At 38.7% G+C, this 21171-nt stretch overlaps 3 protein-coding genes and 1 non-coding gene across 7 annotated transcripts; 2 read left to right on the plus strand and 2 right to left on the minus strand.

The window, feature by feature from the left end:
• Positions 1–917: 917 nt before the first annotated feature.
• On the plus strand, positions 918–2638 carry LOC137107875 (mesenteric estrogen-dependent adipogenesis protein-like). 2 transcript variants are annotated; one of them, XM_067491972.1, is made up of 5 exons: positions 918–1210; positions 1316–1452; positions 1725–1840; positions 1944–2117; positions 2209–2638. In XM_067491972.1, exons 1-5 carry the CDS (start codon positions 1011–1013, stop codon positions 2221–2223), a joined length of 642 nt encoding a protein of 213 aa, XP_067348073.1. In that variant the 5' UTR covers positions 918–1010; the 3' UTR covers positions 2224–2638. The 2 variants fall into 2 exon arrangements, with proteins under 2 accessions (XP_067348073.1, XP_067348072.1); XM_067491971.1 differs by having other exon boundaries at positions 1944–2638.
• alox5ap (arachidonate 5-lipoxygenase-activating protein) lies at positions 2569–6083 on the minus strand. The gene is made up of 5 exons (XM_067491973.1): positions 5800–6083; positions 5614–5695; positions 4396–4466; positions 2972–3053; positions 2569–2884 (listed from the first exon to the last, which is right to left on the minus strand). Exons 1-5 carry the CDS (start codon positions 5867–5869, stop codon positions 2722–2724), a joined length of 468 nt encoding a protein of 155 aa, XP_067348074.1. The 5' UTR covers positions 5870–6083; the 3' UTR covers positions 2569–2721.
• Positions 6084–7479: 1396 nt separating this feature from the next.
• Positions 7480–7551, plus strand: trnae-uuc (transfer RNA glutamic acid (anticodon UUC)). Its single transcript has one exon. It is a non-coding gene; the product is annotated as a tRNA-Glu (tRNA).
• A 547-nt stretch (positions 7552–8098) lies between these two features.
• On the minus strand, positions 8099–19661 carry uspl1 (ubiquitin specific peptidase like 1). Of its 3 annotated transcripts, none has more exons than XM_067491738.1 (10): positions 19474–19661; positions 18254–18410; positions 17421–17543; positions 16367–17291; positions 15441–15551; positions 14170–14299; positions 12683–12808; positions 12245–12405; positions 11894–11938; positions 8099–11236 (listed from the first exon to the last, which is right to left on the minus strand). In XM_067491738.1, exons 1-10 carry the CDS (start codon positions 19644–19646, stop codon positions 9402–9404), a joined length of 3786 nt encoding a protein of 1261 aa, XP_067347839.1. In that variant the 5' UTR covers positions 19647–19661; the 3' UTR covers positions 8099–9401. The 3 variants fall into 3 exon arrangements, with proteins under 3 accessions (XP_067347839.1, XP_067347841.1, XP_067347840.1); XM_067491740.1 differs by having other exon boundaries at positions 19416–19574; XM_067491739.1 differs by lacking the exon at positions 11894–11938.
• Positions 19662–21171: the final 1510 nt, after the last annotated feature.

A 21171-nucleotide genomic window follows, 5' to 3' on the forward strand; every position in this document is an offset into this window, starting at 1 on the left:
AAGGCCAAATGCTGCCTTCAAAGTGCCTCTGATAAAGTCGTACATTTCCCGAGCATTACAATTTTGTCAGAAGGGAACATTTCGTTTAATACTTTACTAGACGTTCCTGTGAGTTATTCATTTAAGATTAATATCAGTTTATTTGTGTTTGTGTTCTTTATGTGGAAGGAAACCATTTAGATAAAATAAAGTAATATCCTTTGTCAGAGCTGAGTCACAAGCGGTAGGTTATAATGTGCTTAATAAAACAGGAAATCAATGCATTTTCCTTCAAAATAAAAGCGCGGGTATTTTTAGGGGTGGGAAAACCATGTATATGACATCTGCAGAAGTTTGAAACATTCCCCATATCAGGTGAAATCATGCTTCTCAAGTAAATAATTACAATTATTAACAGCACATGTAAAACATAGTATGTGTCCTCTGTGTGTTACCTTTACTGTTTTGATCTTGTTTTAAATTTTAAATCTTTTTTACTTTGTACTACTGAGACAATTTGTGGGACTGCAACTAACAGGTAATGTTACTATTTGTTTTTATGTAATTATGGAACTGCATAGTCTATTAACATCGGGAAATGAAAATGTCCATTATAGTTTTTGCAGTGTCTAAAAGTCTTGATTTGTCCAGCCACTCTAAACTCAAAGAAAATGTATTCATATGATCTTATTTTGATCATATATCTTGATATTAATATTAAAGTTATTACATGTAAATCTCCGTAAATCTCATAAAAACAGCAAATGTTCTCCTTTGATGAGCTGGAATCGGCTTTATTTAACGTGTTATGCAACAGTTTGAAAGAACAAAACATGAAAATGTGGCTAATTAATATCTGTCCCTCGACTTATTGATGAATCAACACTCTTATTCTAGGTGAAGCACACCGGAAGTCGTATCTTGTAAGCGTGTCTAACTTGACCGTGGTTGGACGTTATTAAAGCTGTGGACTTGAGGCAGACGATTATAAACAGCCACTCAGCAGCAGGAACCAGAGAAAAGCGGGCACCATGAGGATAAACTGCGCGTCCCCTAGCAGAATGACCGTGACGCAGGTCGACGAGTTTCTGAGAAAACCTCCACCGGGTTTCTCCGTAGAGAGGTTCGGATCGGGTTACCGAGTCCATAGCGACCCGGAGAAGAGCCTGGTTCTCATCGATGACTTCGAGCACTGCAAAGGAAAAGTTGTTTTCCAGAACTCAGTGGGAAGGTGAAGGAAAAGTCTGCATGGGATGCGGTCTGCCTGCACACACACACACACACACACACACATTTCTACTCAGAAGCTCACCGTCTGTCTTTATTCTCACGTCAGGAAAGTTAAAATGCACAATCTGTGGGAGTACACCAGCATGAGAAAGAGTCTGCTGTCCAAGAACATCTATCTGCTGGTGTCTGCCTGCGAAGAAAAGCTTTCAGCGTCCAACAAAAGTGCCGCCAGTGAAGCCCGAGGTAACTGCAATAATTACAGGGTGAAAAAGAAATGGGCCTCAAACGCACCACTGGCATTTCATAGTTTGCACAAAACGGCACTTTTAAAACCAGTGTGGGCTTCTGAGTCGGTCATGCAGTTCAGTGGCATGGCTGACTCATGCTGGTTCCTAAACGTGGGATGTTTGCAGAGGGTGGGGTAAGAACTATAATGGGGGTATGGTACTTGCCACAGGGCAGCATGTTGTTTTCTGCCCTTGTGCCCACATGAATTGTCTCCAATTCTCTTTCAGTGCTGAAGCAGTACGTGGTGTCCATCAATGGCACTGACCCCTTCATCAGGTGGCAGATGGAGAAAGGCCTGAACTGGACCATCTCTTCTGTTGCTGGAGAAAGCTACAGGGTGGATGTAAGCGGGACTAGTCTTTGATATGTGTTCTTCATTCGACAAATGTTTAGTTTGTTCAAGAAGCCGAGATTTTGTTATTGAAAGTGTTTTTTTTTTCCTTCAGGTTGACTTGAGTGAAGCAGTGGAGAGCTGGGCAGGAAAAAGCACCCACATCATAACTGATGAGCTAATAAAAGCCAAACTTGTCTGGAAAGACGCCTCCTTCACCCTCAAATACTACTCTGATGCCCTCTTTGACTTCCCACACTGGTTTGGTTTCAGCAAAAGAAAATTTCTGGTACCTGTCTCTAATTCTTGTTATTCTTATACATTAACACATGGCACAAGAACTAATGTGTCTTCTTTGTTTGTGTCTCTTACCATTAAAGTTGCGACCTACATGAACCAGCAGTGAACGAAGATTATCTGCTCAGTTTTGGGTGGCGCCTGAGCCTGTGCTTCTCCAAGAAAACAGCAAAAAGTTGTTTTCTGATCTAAAGACAAATGGTTGTAAAGCCAACTTGGCAGGTGAAGGACCAGCCCGCCTCTTCAGTTTGCAGCAAATGCTGATGGTAGCGGCAGACATTTCATTTTGATCGGTGGGTGAAAACTACTCACGGGTGCTCACAAGGGCATTGATTATAAAGGCACATTATTCAACCTTATTTTAAAGGCTTTTGTAAAGTAAACGCGTAGATTGCTGTATAAGGGTTCATAGAGTTAAATGTTTGCAGACTTTTAAGATAAGCTTTTGTTCATGAGAAGTTTTAATATTTTTTAAGCCAAACTCAAATACAATAAATCCTGTGTTTTTTTGTTGTTGTTGTTGTTTTCTTTTTTTCAAATAAGTCATTCTCATTAGTTACAAGCAAAAACATGGGTGCGTTGTGATGCACACTGGACTAAGGGAGGAGCAGGAGAGCGGATGCAGCGCTGGTGAGAGTTTCCACATAATCTTTGTAGTCGCTGCCAAAGTAGTGCACCAGCAGGTAGTTGAAGATCCCCACACTGCACATCAGGAACAGGAAGAACAGGACACGTTTTCCAAACAGGTAGCCTGGAGTGCTACATAAAAATAAAACATTTATTAACACTGTTCCCCTGACTACTCGTCTATTGTAGTGTACAGTAGATCGCTGATGTTCACTTTACCTTTGAGAGGTTTGTCCCAAGTATCCGATGAAGTACTTCTGTCTGACTAGAAGGTAAAGGATCCCCGCAAAGGCAGCAGGAGCTTCAAACAGAGGGGAAAGGGAAACAAATGGAATTCTGTATTTAATTTCTCATGCGGTTCCTCAAAACAGCATAAGGCCAAAAGTGCTCTGTCTGTTTTAATTGTTTGGGTTAAGCCATTTTTTTGTCCTGTTAGAGAAAACAATATTTCTACGGCATATAATGTTAATAGTAGAAAATAGTGTGTTTGGTAAAGTGCAAAGGTCACCCAGACAAAATGCTGTCACAGTTTTGTGTCTTTGTCTACTGTTGATGTTTAATTATTTTTATTATATTATTTTTATTAACAGGGACATCGAATACATATTTGAAACCATTGCAGTAAAAGGCTATTTTCGCCTGCAATCTGTGGGCAGAGTTTAAAGACATACCATAAAACAGTAATTAAATTACTTAAAGTACTTAAATATATAAACATAAAGTGTCGTAACAAGTCAAATTAGCTGTGAGTGAAGGAAACTGTGGCGTAGGCTGGTTGTGGAAGGCTGAATTATAAAGGGTTCATGGGATCATTTTAATACTTGCTTTTTTAACATCATTATTCCTTGAAACTGATAAATTTCAAATACTAGTTGGTTTCTCGGAGCATTTGCATTTTGAAAGTCAATGGAGGCCACGCAGAGGTAATCCAGCCATGGGTTGAAAGTTAGGTGACAACTGACTCAATATGCACTGTCTGTGTGGAAATTTCTCTTTTGGGAGTCAAGAAACGCTCAAGTGCTTTATAGTGCAACAGCTGTGGTTTGAGAAAAAAACCCTTTCCTGTTTCACCATTTACCATTTGCACAAACACGGTTTGTGAAAATAATAGTGGTTTGTACCAGGCCATGATCTGAACCCAGCTTTGGGCTAAAATCTTTGAGCCTGTTTTTGTATTATAGTGTAAATAATATTCATGTTAATTACAGCATAAGTTAGTCCTAAATCAGGGTTCACCAACCTTTATGAAACTGAGAGCTACTTCTTGGGTACCGATTAATGTGAAGGGCTACCAGTTTAATAACGCACTTTTGAAATAACAAATTTGCTCAATTTACCGTTAATTATATGTTATTATTAATAATTAATTAAATAAGTGATATTCATCTATGTGAAGACACGGATCATGTTAACGATTTCTCACGATAATTTTCAAATGTGATTTAAAAGAGAAAAGTAACCAAAAAAATTATATGCAGCCCATTGGCAAATGGCGCTGTGCTGAGCTATTTTTAGAACAGGCCCACGGGCTACTAATGTGGTGCATGTGGGCTACCTGCCCACGGGCACCATGTTGGTGACCCCTGTCCTAAATGGCTGACTTGTTTTTCCCCAGTTTTGTGCAGTTAATGATTAATGATTACCTTGATTGAGACACAGACCAGCACACCACATCACTGCCAGGAAAGTGGGATAAGCATCCATGCAGTTACGGCTGGAAGAAGCAAAACCAAGAAATGTACTTAGAACATTTTAAGGAAGTCACCTGCAGTAAGTCTAAAGCAATCATCATTGATCTATTACAGAGAGCGCAGTGACTGACCCGTTCCTTTTACTAGAGCTGTTAGGGAATGTAATCATAGGAATAAAAGAGCATGTGAGCTACAAAGTCCAGTGCGGCCTTTTATGTGGCGGAAGTTTAAAGCCAGGAAAAACTGAGCCCATTCTCCGAGTTGGCACACTGCCAATAATCAGACCAGGATGTTGCAAAGAACCATGCACCTTTTTCTTTTCTTCAATTTCATATAACCCCCTGTACTGACAACAACTCCCAGCTTCATATTATTCTGATGTCAGTTTTATATATTTTTTTAAAGTTAGAAACATGGAAATTTGTAATGATGGATATTACAAGGGCAGCTCATTTTCAAACTGTTACAAAATACTTGCATCACATTTTGTCCAACGCTTGCGCTTTTTTTGAAATCTTAACATTTTTGACAAGACAGGATGTGGGTCAGATATTTCCTCTTTAAAAACATGAAGTAAATTGTTGCTACAATTACTTAAATATACTGAAATATCTAAAGTCAAAGCATCTCTGAGTGTTCCAATTTGTGATTTTCAGAGTTATTTTTTAAAAATGTCTAAAAATACCTATTGCAATCTCCAAAAGTTCTTAGTGATGCATTCACATTGTCCGACCAGCCATCTAAACCTCAATCCCATTCACAATTCAGTGATAAATCAGTATGATATATGACTTTTCAACTCATCAATTCATGCGGGAATTGTGCCATGTGAATCAATTTTTTACAATTATAATAGCATATAATATACATATAATAACCTGGACTGAATTTTAAGAAATAGTGAAACAGCAGGTTGAAATCCTACAAATGAAGATGAGCCACCTAACTGAGAGGCAGCTGGGAAACATTTTTCCTAATGCCTATTGTAGCTTTTCTAGCAAACATTCAAATAAGGTGTGCACCTGAGAGTTTTCAGGCAAATGAGCACTGCGTCTCAGTGGAAGTTATATTTGGGTGAAATGTAAAAACCTATTGAAATGTTTGTACCGGGAAGCTAAACATTGCAAAGTCATTGTCATGTTTGGTTTTGGATTGAAGTAAGGGACTTACTTGGCACAAGACACTCGTTCAAAACCAGATGTGGTACCCTTAGGAGTCTTGCACTCCCTCTCTACCTTCTGGGCAAAGAATACTTAAAAAACAAAAACAGGTTTTTTCAAAAAGGCACAAAAATAACAAAATAAGTATACAAACTACAACTGAATTTGGTTATTTGTGACGGAAGCTGCTTCTTACCATTCTGAAGTGCGCTGATGAGGGTGACGATGACCAGGAGGTAGATGTTTTCCACCACTTTTTCGTTCATGATCACCGTGTGAGCTGTGGTCGCAGGCGGACACTGAGTCTGATGGAGACAGAAATGTGCGTTTTCAGTCAGTCACAGAGCATCAACCTGATCTATCTCTCCGTGACATCCCATCACACCTTCATCCCATACAAACACACACTCATTTGTGGTTTCTCTTTCATGTAAATGATGGCCTGGCTGAAAACAGAGGGGTGCCTGTTACTTCCTCGGTTTGTGTGTGATACTTGCCAGATCTCTCTCTCTCACTCTCTCTCTCTCACAAAGACATGCACACGCACAAGGACATATACTGACAGCTTCATTTGTTACAATTTACATGTTGTAACAAATATGTGTGTAAAATGATTCATGTGCTTTTCTGTGACTGGAAAAAAAGGTGTTATGTTTCACTGGTTCATTTCTTCAAATGTCTTCTGCTGTGGTGGATGATTTTTTCCCCCTCATCACTGGATTAACAATAGGCTATCACAATAAAAAAAAAAATGTGTTTTGACATAAAAATCCTGCATTGGTGAGTGAAGGCACAAAATTATGAGCTGCAAATAGATGTAGAGTGCAGTGTAATCTGTAATATTATAAATGCTCTACATAATACTTTACTGTTTTGAAAACAGTTTTGAGCACAGATATACGTGCATTAAAGCTATGCTGTGACTGGATTATACTGACTGGGCCTTTCCCCAGTCAAACAGCACCTGCATGTGCTTTTGAAGGGTAATACAGCTTCCTCCCAGAACGTTCTTCCTCAGTTATTCTATAGTTTGACTGTAAAGTGAGTCCAACACATGTTGGGCAAATAGAAAGCAAGTGGTGGTTTTAGCTCGTATGGTGCCTTGGGTAAATTCCCCTTCAGTGGCCTAACAAACAAAAAAATGCTTAAAAGGGACCATTCAGCCCCAACATTTATAGCTCGAAAAAACAAACAAACATATCATTAATACTTATAGATATAAAATGAATAGACAAAGACAACAATTTGTACAATAATAAATAAAGACTTGAATAAAGACTTACACCGTTACCCTATTGCTTAAAAAGCACGCAAATAAAACGTTTTCTAAATCCATATTACACAAAAGGAATAAAAACCCGGGTTTTCTTGCTTCCCCTTGTTCGTGGATCCAAATGCGTCAATTATATATCAATAAGAAATCTGCTCAGCAATTGCATCATTAAATACTGGATCATTCTTACAGATTTTGCACAAACCAGAACAAAATGCAACAATATGTCTGTGAAACTATATCTTTCAACAACATCCTGTTTGGTTTCCAGTGTGGGGAACTGAGGTGATGCCTACAGTAGGCTATTTGCAGCTGTTTGTCCATTTGCACAGAGCAATGTGGGTAAGAATGTAAATGCCCATTTAGTAGAGTGCTTACGGTAACTCCTGTTGTAGTAACGTGCAGGTGAGGAAAGGACCCTCCCAGGCAATAGCTGCCTACTGGAGACCATGAAGTCCTGGCAACCGCTGCGGCTGAGCTACAGGGGACATGATAAAAATGATGCGACATTTATATGCGCCATAGAAAAAAGAAACATGTTGTCTGTACAGTACAGGTGTGTATAAGCTATAAAAACAAAGCTCGTCCCGGCCATTTATATAGTCCCATATGGTCTAGCGGTTAGGATTCCTGGTTTTCACCCAGGCGGCCCGGGTTCGACTCCCGGTATGGGAACGACTATTTTGTGTTTTGATAAATGAATGAAAACCTTTGAAACTGTTCAGTTAAATGTTTAAATTACGCACAGATTTTATTTTCTAACGGGGTCGGTTGAGTGTTTACTCTGTGTTGGTACAAATGTTCATTCATCATCACAAGTATAAAAAAATAAAAGGTCAATGAGTGCATATTAAAAAAATTATACTTAAAAAATGACTATATCATTGCAAAACTTTGATGAAGTACTTAAAAAATAACTTTCTATCTGATAAAGGAACATTTGTGCTAGCTGAATTTTTCATTAAACAGTGGGTTGAAAAATATTCCTCTAAAATATATTAATATAAAATTTTCATTTTGCCTTTGCAGAAAAGTGGGTTGCAAAGTTAGCACCAAACTGGGTTGCAAAGTTAGCACCAAACTATCTGTTCTATCTTTGATGCTAAATTCTCAAATTATTTATTTATATCAAATTTCATACCACCTGCCATATTTAATTTTAGCCCTGTAATGTTTTTTTATTGTTTAAGGAGTATGACACAGCTTAAAAATGCACTTGGAATATGGAACTATAAAAATATACTTTTTATTTGCTCCGTGAAAAAGCTTGTTAATGTAAACAATTTTATTACAAGTGTACACAGCTTGGTATATTGTTACATTTAATCACAAACAAATACCAAAATGTATAAACGTCATCCAAAGTGACTCATGAAAAATAAATTACACTAAAAATAGGTTTACTTAGATTTTGTCAACATAACAAAACCAAGCAAGCAAACAGCTTTAGCTGTACGCGTTACACACAGTACATTTACACTTCAAAGTGCCAAACTTCACAAGGTCGTTTATACATTTGATTCGTGGTCCAAGATGGTGACCCATAAATCTTCATTTAAGTGGCATAAATAATCAGCAACATAAACACCGACTTTTAGGAGGTGGAAGACTGATGTAATAATTTGGAACTGTCCCAAATCCCTTATCAAACCTTTGTTTTGTTTTGTGATGCTGTTAAAAACATACGTTTTTATTCCACTCAGCAGTAAAAATAAAAGGTTTTGTGTAAAAAAAATGTACATTGACATTTAAGAATCTTATTCAATGTGGCCAACGCTGGTCCTTAGTTAGAAACCAAGCAGTGCTGTGGCTCTTAACCATACCAGACCAGAGATACCTACTCCGATAAAGTGTCTTGAAGAGGCAGGCTACAATATACAAAAAAAAAAAAAAAAAAAACGGAATCCATTGATATTCTGCTGTATAAAGTGGTTGTCTTCCGTTTACCATCCCCTTTTTTACCCCCCTCTCTCTTTTGCTGCAACACTGTTTGCACCACACTGGGTGGCCTATGATGCTAAAGTAAAAGCACCACAATGATCAATTGTATGTTACCATTTAATTACGATGGATTGAAATTTCCTAAATGTGAACTCGTGGTCACACTTCTACTGGCCAAAGAACACTGATGGTTAGTCTCACCCTTTAAAAAAAGCAATTACAATTAAAAACTGTTCTTGCTTAAACATGTTGGATGGTAGATATTTTGGCGAAAGACTTTGTCATCATGAGTACTGTCCCTCAAATATTGCATTTACCAGTTGTGTAGTTGAATTTGAACATTTAAGCCAATGTGCCAAGACTGTTTTTAGCAATAGGATTGCTGAGCTTTTAGATATTAAACTTTCAAAGATTAGATAAGGGATTTGCTGGCTACTGACCTCAATATATTCCAGGTATGTTTTTCTTGAAAGTAATGGCTAACAAAATCTTATCCTACTAACAAATGAGGGGCAAACTGTTTAACAAGAGCATTTTCCTCAAATGACAATGTGCTTGTGACCTGCAGACCAAACCCACAAAGCTTATATGAACATTTCAAGTGCACTGAGAGCCTCAGTCTCCATCTCTGTCGGCCTTTGATTCACAGCCTGCGAGAGAAACTCCTCTAAGAAGTTGTCATTGTTGGGTCCATTCACACAAGTGTCCATTTGTGGGGGCAGAGCAACACCGCCAACGCCACAGTCCAGTTGTTCAACCCCCGCTTGTCTGCTGGCAAATATCTCCAATAGGCTGGTGCTGTCTGGTGACAGGTTGCTGGCTGTTGTTGCCGGTGAGAGCAGGTCTGAGAGGAAGTCGTCATAGGTGGAGCCGTCATAGGTACTGGAGGTGACTGTGTTGGGAGAACTGAGGTCAGTGCTGTCTGGGCAGAGCCTGGTTCCCTGATGGCCGAGCTGTTTGTTCAGCTTATCAAGCTTCTTCTTCTTTGCCTTCAGTTTCTTCATCAGCTTGTATCTGAGGGCTTCAGTATTGGTGTGACCTGGAGGAACTTTCAAGGACAAGCTGCCATGTTTCTTTGAGGAGGAGGTTTCAGGGAGCCCCTTTGTCTCAGGAGTAGGAAGGGATGTACCGGACACCACTACTGCTCTTTTTGTTAGGGACTTCTCAGCCTGAGAAGTGACTGGTTGAACCCGATTGGATGTAACACCAGGAGGGGCAGGAGTCTGGGTGTTTAGACTCTTTGGACGAAATGCTCCGTACATTTCTGCTGCTTTCAGCGGCAGACCCTCACTCTCCTCTGTCTTGAGCTGGGGTTTAGGGAAGAATCCTCCTGGAACCTGATGTCTTCTTGCAGGGTTGGGGGTAGAGTGAGTGAGAAGAGTGGGCTTCACCTGTGTTACTGTGGAGGGTGTGTGAGTGGCCGCGAGTTTTGTGATGGACTTCCGAACTTGGTTTAATGGATGTCTGCTGAGCAGGAAGGACCAACGCGTGTTTTGTTCTAGAGTTGTTGGCTTAGCGGGAATGTCCTGTCTGGGAGACAGTGGAGGGTTGGCAGTTGAAGACACAGGGGATTTTTCCTGGGCAGTTTCAACCACAGTTGGTGTGTTGTCCTGAGCTTTCACCACTACGGCTTTGTTACTAATTACTTTGGAGGTCTTAGAAGATGGAGGTGGTGAAATATGTGGAGCCGCTTCTGCTGAGGCTGTCTTTTTACCTTTTGGTCTACTAACAGTTTTGCTCTTGGCAATAACTTTCCCTCTTCCTCTCCGGGCACTTGGTACATATGTTGGATCACTAGACGAGCCATCCCTGGACTCTGGGTCAGATGAGCTGGAGGTGGTGGCAAGGTCAGCATTAAAACCACGACATGTTTCGCCACCTATTACACTAGAAGAACTATCCGGTGCCAGGTCAAGAGTTTCATTCTTGACAGTAACATTCAAATCTGGAGTTTGTTCGATGCCACTTAAAAGCTGCGTTTCTGAATCAGGATTTAATTCCACCAGAGTGAGGGTAACAATGTCATTATGGCTAAGGCCCTCGAAAGTGTCGAGCAGCGTTGTGGAGCCTATGGATGTGTCAACGCCAGCAGTTAGTGTTGAGTCCATGATGTTGCTGTTGTCTTCAGATACTGAGAATGCACACACAATGTCAGTGTCATTGTGAGATGTGAGGGGAGACTGATCTGGGGTGCAGGACGACGTTTCATCTTCTGTTACAAGTTTTTGACTTGGAGAAGGGTTTTTCACATTTTGTGATTGGGGAGAGTCTGCAAATGTGCTGGAGGGAGAACAGGTAGCAGGCTCTTTATCCTCTTCCACCTCCCAAAAGACAACGTGCAACTCCTGTGCAGGGACCGGGAGTTTCTGATGGGTCTTACAGACTGGATACTTTAAGTCATCATATTCAAGCCAGGAACCTATGAAAACAATAAGCATATGGTTTACAACAAACAACAGCCAGGGATGGTCAAGAGTTAAAAGCTAATTATTTGACAACTCAAACTACTTTTTTTAGTTATTCATCATCTAAACTGCTTATCCTGTTGAGGGTTGCAGGGGGCTGGTGCCAGTCCGAGTTGTCATTGAGCAAAGGTCACTAGTCTGTCTCAGAGCTGACAGAGACATACAATCACTCCCGCTCATTTACATCTATGGGGAATTTCATGTTACCAATTTTTCTAACTGCCTGTCTGTGAAATATGGGAGGACACCCACACAGGTACAGGAAGAACATGCAAACTGCACACAATTGCAGATTTGAACCATTAGCTTGGTCACAGTGTTGCCTAAAGATTTTGAAATAAGCATAGCTGCCATTTCACCCATCTCAAAAATGTGCCATTCTAACAGGAGGATTTGGTGATTGAACAGCTGATCCTGCAATTAGTGGACATTCTGCATTGACCCATGATCCTTTGCTAATGCCCTAAAAAATGATCAGAGTGCAAGTGCACAACACCAGCAGATATAATGCAGTCGAGAAACCCACGTTTTGCCCAGGGTGAAACACCTTCTCGATCATTTCATTTCCCCTGCCGGGTTGTTGCTACTTTGAAATGAATTGACTGACATACACAAACATTCTCTTTTACAGGAGCGTCCCTTCCAAGACGGTGAAACTGCATAGAAAGACATGGCAAAGTATGATGCAGACTAATAAGATGGACAAATGCAAAAAGATTAAATTAAATATTGGTCAAATCTTAGCTAACAAGCAAGTGAAAAATTCTTGATAAATGCTTGGAAACTTTCAAAGTTACACAAACTGTCCAGCAGAATGTGCTGTTGGCAAATTGCAATGTGAAGGAATAAAAGTCATCCTGTGTGTTACTTACCTATTGGTGTTTTTGCTTTCACACCAAGTGACAAACTGTTTGCATATCACTTAAGTAAATAAAGCTAATAAAACATCTTAAAGTACGTACCATCAGAATTACAAATCCAGGTGACAAAGTGCTTGAGTCGGTGGTTGTACTGTATGACAGTGGTAACTGAGTAGCATTTCCCTTGGAAGTTGAAGGTGTAGATTTTGACGTCATTGTCAGGAAGTCCCTCAACAAAGTGCAGCACAAATACTGGAGGCACTCTAAACACAACACAAGGTAAAGAAAAACACGGTTTGTTGGAGGACAGCAAAGAAGAACATTATCTGTATGAGCCAATCTTCAAGCTACACCGTTTCTGTTGTTTTGAATTCTCCCGATGTACATATGTTAATTGAATGGATTAAAAAAATAATCACAATATAAAAATAAAGCAATCTTAATTTTCTGTCTTACAGTTCAACGTGATGCTCCATCTTAATCGACAATGAAACGGTGCATTCAACAGGCTACTCATCATAAAAGCAGTTGGATTCTCACCTCTCCAGAATCATAGTCCTCCTCTGATTCTTTTTACAGCACATGTTGCATGGGGCCAAATGAACTGCATGAAGGGGGTGCCAGTCAGGGACAATATTTGTGAAAGTGGGAAGAGTTTTCATAACCCTGAAAAATAAAGCATAAAAATATATTGAGAATTTCTATAGTTTCTTAAAATACAATGTTTTAAACAAGGGGAAAAAAATCTACAGATTTTGTTTTTACAATGTGGTTTTCACATCAGCACTAAATATTAGTCTGTAATATCTGGAATATAATTACCAGTAGTTGTAATAGTTGTAGTTACGATAATGTTCCCAATAGACAACGGATTAAATCATCTGTTTTTCTGCCCTCCAAAGACAATGTACGTCTGAAAGAGTTTTTCTCATCCAACCTCTAAATTAGTGCCAAAATATTCAGCACCAATAAAAGCTACTTTGAGTTAGGAGTTAACAAAATGAATGAAGCTAGACACGGAGGCATTCTGACCTTGCTGTTTACAGGAGTGATCCACTGATGTGAACCAAAAGAAATTTCAGATGACTTATGATCAAGGCTTGTTGATATGCACGGAGCAGTGTCCATGACGGGGGACCACAGAAAACGCATTACTTCACACCTGAAGTTTGAGCGCTGTGACCATTTCACAACTTCAATAAGAGAGCATCAAGTATGATGGAGGGAGCGTTACTGCCTCTGGACAGTTTTTCACTATGGAGGAGGATGCCTTAGAAGATAATGTCAGGATGGCTGTCTTGTCAACTGGATTTCCGAGTTGTTGGGTGATGCAGCAGGGCAATGACCCTAAATATTGAAGTAAACCTACCACAATGACCCAGTCAGACTTTAGACCTTAACATAGTAGTGTTATTAAGACAGTCGATTAACACCAGTTGTTCAGCAAAAACTGTTGAGCTGGAGAAATGTGTAAGTGAGTGATCTGAAATTCTTTTTAAACACTGTCCAGATTTTATAAAATGCTACCAGAAAGGCTTGTTTGAGGTTACTGCTACCAAGACCTCTTGTCCAGCTCTGTACTGCAAACGGCTTTACTGGACATGTTTTTATTTTAATCACCAAACATTTTGTTAATAACCACAACTTAATGAACTTGAATGAAAAGACTTTTGAGCCATTACTAGAGATCAATCAACAACCCACTGTTTACTTCACTTATTAAATGAGCCAGTGTGCTAAGACTTTAGGGCAAAAACAATGATTATAAAGAATATAAATCAACTTGACCTTAATAATCTTTTTTTTTTCTTTTTTCAGCCACTACAAACAATCTGAAGCAATGTTGGCCCTTTTCCAACTCCTAATAAATAGTCACCCATATAGTTGTACCCAAACATCACACTTTAAAAATAATTACTTTCTCAGTTTGTCTTAGAATACACAAAAGCTCTAAACCAAGTTTAAAATCTGCTGAAGACAAAATGCTTAAGAGAAACAAGTAAAACGTATAATATTTTAGAACCTACCTTTCTTTTGAAGCAGTTTTGCATTCACTACAGTTGAACGCCCACTGAAAGGTCAACTGGAACCGAGGCTCCACCCAAGAGTCCATAGACAGCAGAAGTGGCATAGCAAACACAGGAGTTTCCCTCTGACCTGTTAAAGAAGTTGGAGCATCGTCACAGGTACAAGCACCAACAAAAGCTGCAGTTACACTATTAAAGAAATCTAATCTGGCAATAAGGGATTGGTTAAGATTTTAGAGTTCCTGCCCCTGTTCATTCAATACGCAAAAGGGTAACAACAAGTTTTCCCGCTTTAGTATAATATAAATATTTAGTCTCAAGAAGCTGAGCAAACTCAATATTTGCATGTTCAGACCTGTCACCTTGTGTTATTATCAAATGATAATGGTTGCTTAGAAATTTCAATATTAACTCTTTCCTCGGATACTAAATCACGACTGTGTGCAAGTGAGATACCAAATATGTAAAGCATGACAAGCACCAACACAAGTAGGGAAATAGTGATTAGGGAAAGTATTAAGGATATTAAGCATTTTAGTTGTTTGAAGTTCTCACACGGAGCCATGTATAACATATGTGCTTACATTCTGCAAAAGCAACTTGCCAAAACAAGACCGAGCACTAGTTTTGACATTTCTTTTTCTCACTGTAATCTCTTTGGCAAAACGTGATATTAGGCTTTATGAAATGTAATATTCATGAACAAAAGGCTTGAGGGTTCCTGGGAGCATTGCGTTGTTCAGTTTGAAAAGCATTCGTTCAGACATCTCTCGCTTGTTCACAGTAGCTTGGCACAATTTGCATATTGTTTCTGATCTGACACGGGTTTCCCATCAGTGCTGGTGGCTTCAAAAACACGCCAAAGAAATACTATAATTCTGTATAGTTATTAACTGTTTTATTTCTAAAAATACCACAATGTACCAATACCTGATTTTCAATATTAGCCCTTTGGTTGTTTAGTCAGTGTATTATAAAGTGGGAACAAAATGGATACTGTCAAATTTGGGTTATGCTTCTTTGACAAACTAAAAAACAATGAAGTAGAACTCAAAAGATGTTGTTTTCTTGGCAGTCTAGTCATGTGTAATAATGTAATAACATAACAGGACAAATGCACGATGCAAATAAAGCTAAGGCCTGACAAATAGCCATTAACAAGGCCTTGCTAAATCAAAAAGTCTTCTGTTACCAAATCTTAGATACGGTCACACGTCTTCCTTATTACCACTATCCACTTGTAAATGTACGTCTTCAGTTAGTGAGCTTACCCAGTTTACATTGCAGCTTGGACTCCAGGAGTTTGAAGATTGACATCCTGAGATTCTGTAGGTCTGCACTGGACTTTTGCAGCACGTGATTGGGGACCATCAAAGTGCCATCTACACAAAAATAGGACACATTAATTATAGAAATTAAAAACATAATTATTGGTAACTTTAACTGCTTTGCAGACAATGAGAACTGCACATCTGTGTAAATGTCAGCGCTATAGTTAAAATCAAAGAGATCAAGGGCTTTTGGCTTGTCCGTTCAGGGGGTCGCCACAACAGCCACAAATTAATGTTTGTGGCTGCAACCCTCCCATTTTATCCAGGCTCCAGGCCCCTGACTATATTTACAATCAGATGGTCCAAAATATTTCAATTAAAACAAACAATCACATTTTAAGGGTCAGTTGATCCAAATTACAAAGACTGGTACAAATCAAACCAGTGATTTGTCAGATCAAAGTTGTGGTATGTAGCAACCCAGACTGTTGGAGTTTCACTAAACCAGCTTTTGGTGCATCTACAATGAAACATCTGCGTCTATCGCAATACAGTGTAATATTTATGTAATGTAATACTTCAATCTATTTGACAGCACACACATCCCATGCACCTGAGTTACAAATGCTGGATATCTTGGGGACGGATATCTTAAAGTGTGAGAGACGTGAAAGAAAACAATCTGCAAGGCCAGATAGCTTTAAGGGAACAGAAAGAAAAAACAGAGATGACTCAGCCCTTTAGTAACATTGGTGGTTTTTAAGAGGAGTGTATTTTTATTCTAAAGAGCCAAATACGCAATGAATCACAACATTTCTGTTGGCTTCAGATCCAATAATATGAAATAATAAATACCACAGACACTTCAAATGTGTTGCACTTACATTTCACGAACACATATACTGCAGGAGATCTTTTTCACTTACCCCTGCCAGTCTGTTGATGGGCCTGGATGGCAGCACAAATGTCTTCATATTTTCTCATCAGCCGCCAGATAGATGCCCTACGGGGCTCATCTTTAGGTTTACAGTTTTTCAGGCTCTTACATTTTACCAAAGAGACCAGCAGTGAGTCCAGCCAGCACAGGTTGTGGCTGTTCCTCCAGAAAAGCTGACTGGGTACAGATACGAGCTCCTCTGCCTCTGGTAACAAGGTACAGGACAAATCCTCAGTTTCTGATTCCATGCCAGCTGTGTCCTTACATGTAGCGATGTCAGCAGTCTGTGATTTCTGTTCTGTCCATGCTGTCTGCTTACTAAGCTGAGGCAATGGAGTATTGATTTCAGCTGGATAGAAATCCTCATTGGCATAGGTAGCCTGATTCGAGTCCAGACTGCTCCGTCTGCTCAGCACTTCAGGATGACTCTTCACCTGCCTTGAGTCATCTCCCACTTCTAACTGACTACAGTGAAAAGTGACCACAGGCTCACGTAAATGAGTGGTCAACAAGGCTTCTGACGTTGGAGATAAATCTTCTGTACAAGCAGGATTTTCTAGCTCAGAAACATCCTCATTTTTCAGTGATGCCAATCCTGTTATCTCTGCATTTGAGCAACTTAAATCCCCTTGGAATCCATTTACCATTTCACTGTCCGCCCTGAGTAAAGCATTTTGGCCATTACTAACAGTTTTTACATCACACTGCTTTGCTTGGCCAATAGGTGTGTCTTTAACTCTTTGTGCTCCAAAACTTTCATGCTCACTTGATCGCAGCCGTTTGGGTGAGCATTTAATCAACTCCTCTTTTTCCAATGCCGGAGGATTTTTTCTTTTGTACCCAGTAGTGGACTCCACAGGAACCAAGTTAGCCAAAACATCTTCCAAGGACTGGCTGACCAGAGGGAAGAGACACTGTGAAGGAATGAATACGAAAAGTTGGTATGGCAGTTTGCACCATACACCACCCCCCAAAAAAAAACATGAAAGCTGTTCAGCGTGAGACAGCACTTGAGTGTGAGACAGCACTATAAGGAGACACACCTGTTGGTTTGTGCAGAGGGTGATTGACTCCTGGAGGTTGATGCGGTACGACTGCAAAGCATAATTTAGGCCCTTTGAAGTACACCAGGGACAGCGCTCCAGTGACGCAGCTCTTTCCTGAACCTTAAAAAAGCACATGCATTAGCCAAGTCCAGAGGCGTCCAAAAACTGAACATATCAGACATTCTAAACTATAAATATATAAAAAGGCATGCATTAAATTTACTATATATCGATAGATCTAGATAGACAGAGATAAATAAAACTACTTTGCTGTCGTATTCAATCTCCTTAACACCAATCCCAATAATGTTTAATTCTAAACTACGAAGGTTTTTGCAGAATAACCTGGGGTACAGCATATATGCAAGTGTAAATATTGCTTAAAATACCTATTAGGCAAAAGGTATGTTTTAAAGTTAGTTTAGTTTTTAAGTGTTAGTCTAGTGCAAGATTTCTACTCTTCAATAACAGTGAGTGGCAGTTAAATGAAAGAATAATAGTATCAATACATAGTGAAACATTAGAAAACCATAATAATAGTAAACCGATTTTTTCCTTTCAAACAGATAAAGACATATAGAAAAGACAACATTTTATGATGTAAAAGTGTCTCAAAGTTTCCCATTCAGTTTCAACCAATAATATACACTCTTTGTCTTTTTACATCATTCTAGGCTTAAAGCCTACCAAAACACTTTCGCCTTTTACCACAAGATTTCCATTTATGTTTTTCTTGTATTAAATTTGGATTGGTACTGCTCAGTCACAGTGTTTCTCAAATATAATTCAGCTTTGCCCAAGTGACAACAGTTGAGATGAGCTTTACTGACTTTTCCCAAATACCCCGCCATAGGAGAGGCCAAAGACCCCAAACCACCATCTTCACCACTCATTGGCAAACCACTGCTGCTCATCTGGTCCACAGCTGTCCAGTGCCATTCAAAAAATACTACCATGTCACTGAAACCCCGTTCACTTCTGAAGGAGCTGAAGAGAAAAAAATAGCATCACATAGGGCAAGTTATTCAGTTACAATGGTACAGGGAAAAGTACTCCACTTCACGAGTGGACCATAACAATACTACATGCAAACCACAAACAATACAAAAGAAATCCCAGATGTCAACCAAGATTTTTCTTTTCTGTTTTTGTGTTTAAACAGTGGTGACTGAAGAAAATTGTATAAATATGTATCTGTAAATCATTTAGTAACAAGCTATATGTTAAAACTGGATTAACATAAAAGTCACTCTAACTTTATGACATATCTTGATTTGTCAGGTATTCACTTGAGTGCATCAGCAAAACTGCTATTATCATCGGATTATTTTACTTATAATAGGAATATTTTCAATATCCTATGTATCCTGTTGTGACCTACCTGGTCACAGTTATGCATTTCATAATACAAGGGTATTTTTTTAATACTACACCCTCCTCCATGATAAGACAAGTATTTTATTTGCTTTTTTGATGCTATTTTTATCTTTTGATCTTTCTGTTTGTTCTAGTGTGCCGCTATAACAAAGGTATTTCCTGCAAAGTACAACATTAGCCTAAAAACCCATGTTGGTAGAAACACATGTGGGGCTACCTGCAATTACAAAAGTTATACCCTTCCACCTTTGTTAAAACACAAAAATCGCATTTTAAATGTTCGTAAAGCAAACAAAAAATTATTCGTGTTATCATGGCGCCCTGGTTTTTAGAGGCAACATTAAGCTAAACCAAGGCTGATTGTTTATCAGCTTTTTAAATTACAATTTCGCTAGCAAAACTGTGTAAGATCCATAAAACATATATTAACGCTATAATTGTTTACTTTTAATACAATCAACCTTAGTCTTCAGATTTACTACATTAGCAAACCAACATGCACACCCCACAACATCGAAAAGCTAGCATGCTAACATATGTACATATAGTCAGGCATTACTTTCAGTTGTAGCCAAACCGTTTTACCGTTTTGTTTATGAATAAAACTGTACCTACCTTAGCGAATTTTAAATTATAGGTAATATTACAAGGCTGATCGGTGAAATTGACCTACATAAAGCTGTATGTAATAATCTCCACCCGCAGAGTGAGTCCATGTGCATCTTTTAGACAATTCGTATCGGAAACGTTCTTTTTCCGCTCGACGGCCAGTTGTGCAGCGACCTTTGTCTTCCCCTTTCTGTGAACAAAAGTTCCGCTGGTCCCCAGCTGGTCGATCTTGGGCATTGCAACCGACTGTGCTTAGTTATTGTTCATGCTGGCGTTTGCACAGTAGGTTTGTAAGGCACTGCCCAATGAGCCACATAAACATGAACACGTTCAAAGATCATATGTAAAAAATTACGTTTATAATAACGGTTAATATTATTTCTTGGTTGTGTTCTGGCCATATGTCTATACTTCATCTACGTTTTATGTAATTTTAGCATCCCAATTGTCAAAATAGATTTTAAATTAAAATATATCTAAAATGTATCTGTATCTAATTTGTATTAAATAATAATTTTTGTATTATTTATTATGTTTGGCTTTGTTATGGAGAAAACACTGAGTTACATTCTTTGTATTTATGCACACTTGGATGGTAATATAGATTCGGAGTGTTTTTATTGCATCTTAAAAATTGTGGAAAATAGTGCATTGTTTTCATGTTATTTTTTAAAAAGTACTTGAAACAGTCTAAAAGTAACCTGTAAAACAGAATCACTTCAACTCAATTTTAATTTTTAGATTGTAGGTCAACTTTCTCTAATAAAGTAGTAGTAGTAACAACAGCTATAGCAATTATCATCATCATCATAAGCATTATAATATTAATAATATTATTATTATTGTTGTTGTTATTACTAGTAATAGTAGTAGTGGTGGTAGAAAATTATTTACAGAACTTTAAAAATGCAGCTGCTCATCATATTTCACCAGGCTTCTAACTGGTTATTGAAAAAAAAAAAAAAAAAGAGCAAATAAAACAAATCTTGGGAAATCGATGGAGTGATTATGCAACAATAAGTTACTTTAGATAATTGAATTTTGAAACATTAGCATATATAGATTTCTCCTTCAGTCTGAAGTTTTCTTTAATGTTGTAAATAAGATGAGTATATTTATAATGTATTTATTCAGATGTGTTGAATCTAATTGAATAGAGATGGGTTGAGGATACATATGTCTTTCTGTCTGGTTCTGTACAGCCCCCCCCCCAAACACAACACACACATACACAGACACACAATCCACACACACATACACACAGCTACAGACATGCACACACAAATCTCTCTCCACCCAATCCCTCCTCTTACATATGCCCTCCTCCCTTAAGCCCCTCCTGTATCTGCTGCTCTCCTGTCCTCTATTTTCCTCTTGATGACAAAATGAATTTGCATATTTTTCCCAGGGAGCGCTCATTAGAATGCATAAACCGGCCACCTCCTAGCCTCATGATCAGGCTATAGCTTTCTGCCATGGCATCTCCTGATGCAAAATGAGACACAGACAGGCAGCATCACAGGCAGGCAGACATGTGGCCTGACTCTGGGTTGTGATTGGCATTTGGAATCAGTTCATCCTTCCCATTCTTAATTCAAGGATAAGAATAAGTTCTATGTCAGCCATTTTTTCTTTGTTTCTATATTAGATTTTAAGCAGAATCTTCTCTATTAAATATCACATTGCTCATTAAATTGATAGACAAACAATCTTGTCCTACAAATAAATATTATAATATTATCTTTAGTGAGAATATGGCTAC

The sequence above is a fragment of the Channa argus genome, chromosome 22, assembly GCF_033026475.1.
Source record: "Channa argus isolate prfri chromosome 22, Channa argus male v1.0, whole genome shotgun sequence".
In the NCBI taxonomy this organism is placed as follows: domain Eukaryota; kingdom Metazoa; phylum Chordata; class Actinopteri; order Anabantiformes; family Channidae; genus Channa; species Channa argus.

Coding starts and splice junctions, on each gene's coding strand:
- LOC137107875 (XM_067491971.1), top strand. CDS start 1,011: ATGAGGATAAACTGCGCGTCCCCTAGCAGAATGACCGTGACGCAGGTC. Junction 1,453..1,724: donor TGCCGCCAGTGAAGCCCGAG/GTAACTGCAATA, acceptor ATTCTCTTTCAG/TGCTGAAGCAGTACGTGGTG. Junction 1,841..1,943: donor GAGAAAGCTACAGGGTGGAT/GTAAGCGGGACT, acceptor TTTTTCCTTCAG/GTTGACTTGAGTGAAGCAGT.
- alox5ap (XM_067491973.1), bottom strand. CDS start 5,869: ATGAACGAAAAAGTGGTGGAAAACATCTACCTCCTGGTCATCGTCACC. Junction 5,696..5,799: donor CATCAGCGCACTTCAGAATG/GTAAGAAGCAGC, acceptor TTGTTTTTTAAG/TATTCTTTGCCCAGAAGGTA. Junction 3,054..4,395: donor TGGTCTGTGTCTCAATCAAG/GTAATCATTAAT, acceptor CTCTGTTTGAAG/CTCCTGCTGCCTTTGCGGGG.
- uspl1 (XM_067491738.1), bottom strand. CDS start 19,646: ATGCCCAAGATCGACCAGCTGGGGACCAGCGGAACTTTTGTTCACAGA. Junction 17,292..17,420: donor CCCTCTGCACAAACCAACAG/GTGTGTCTCCTT, acceptor ATTCCTTCACAG/TGTCTCTTCCCTCTGGTCAG. Junction 12,809..14,169: donor AAAACTGCTTCAAAAGAAAG/GTAGGTTCTAAA, acceptor TTTATTTTTCAG/GGTTATGAAAACTCTTCCCA.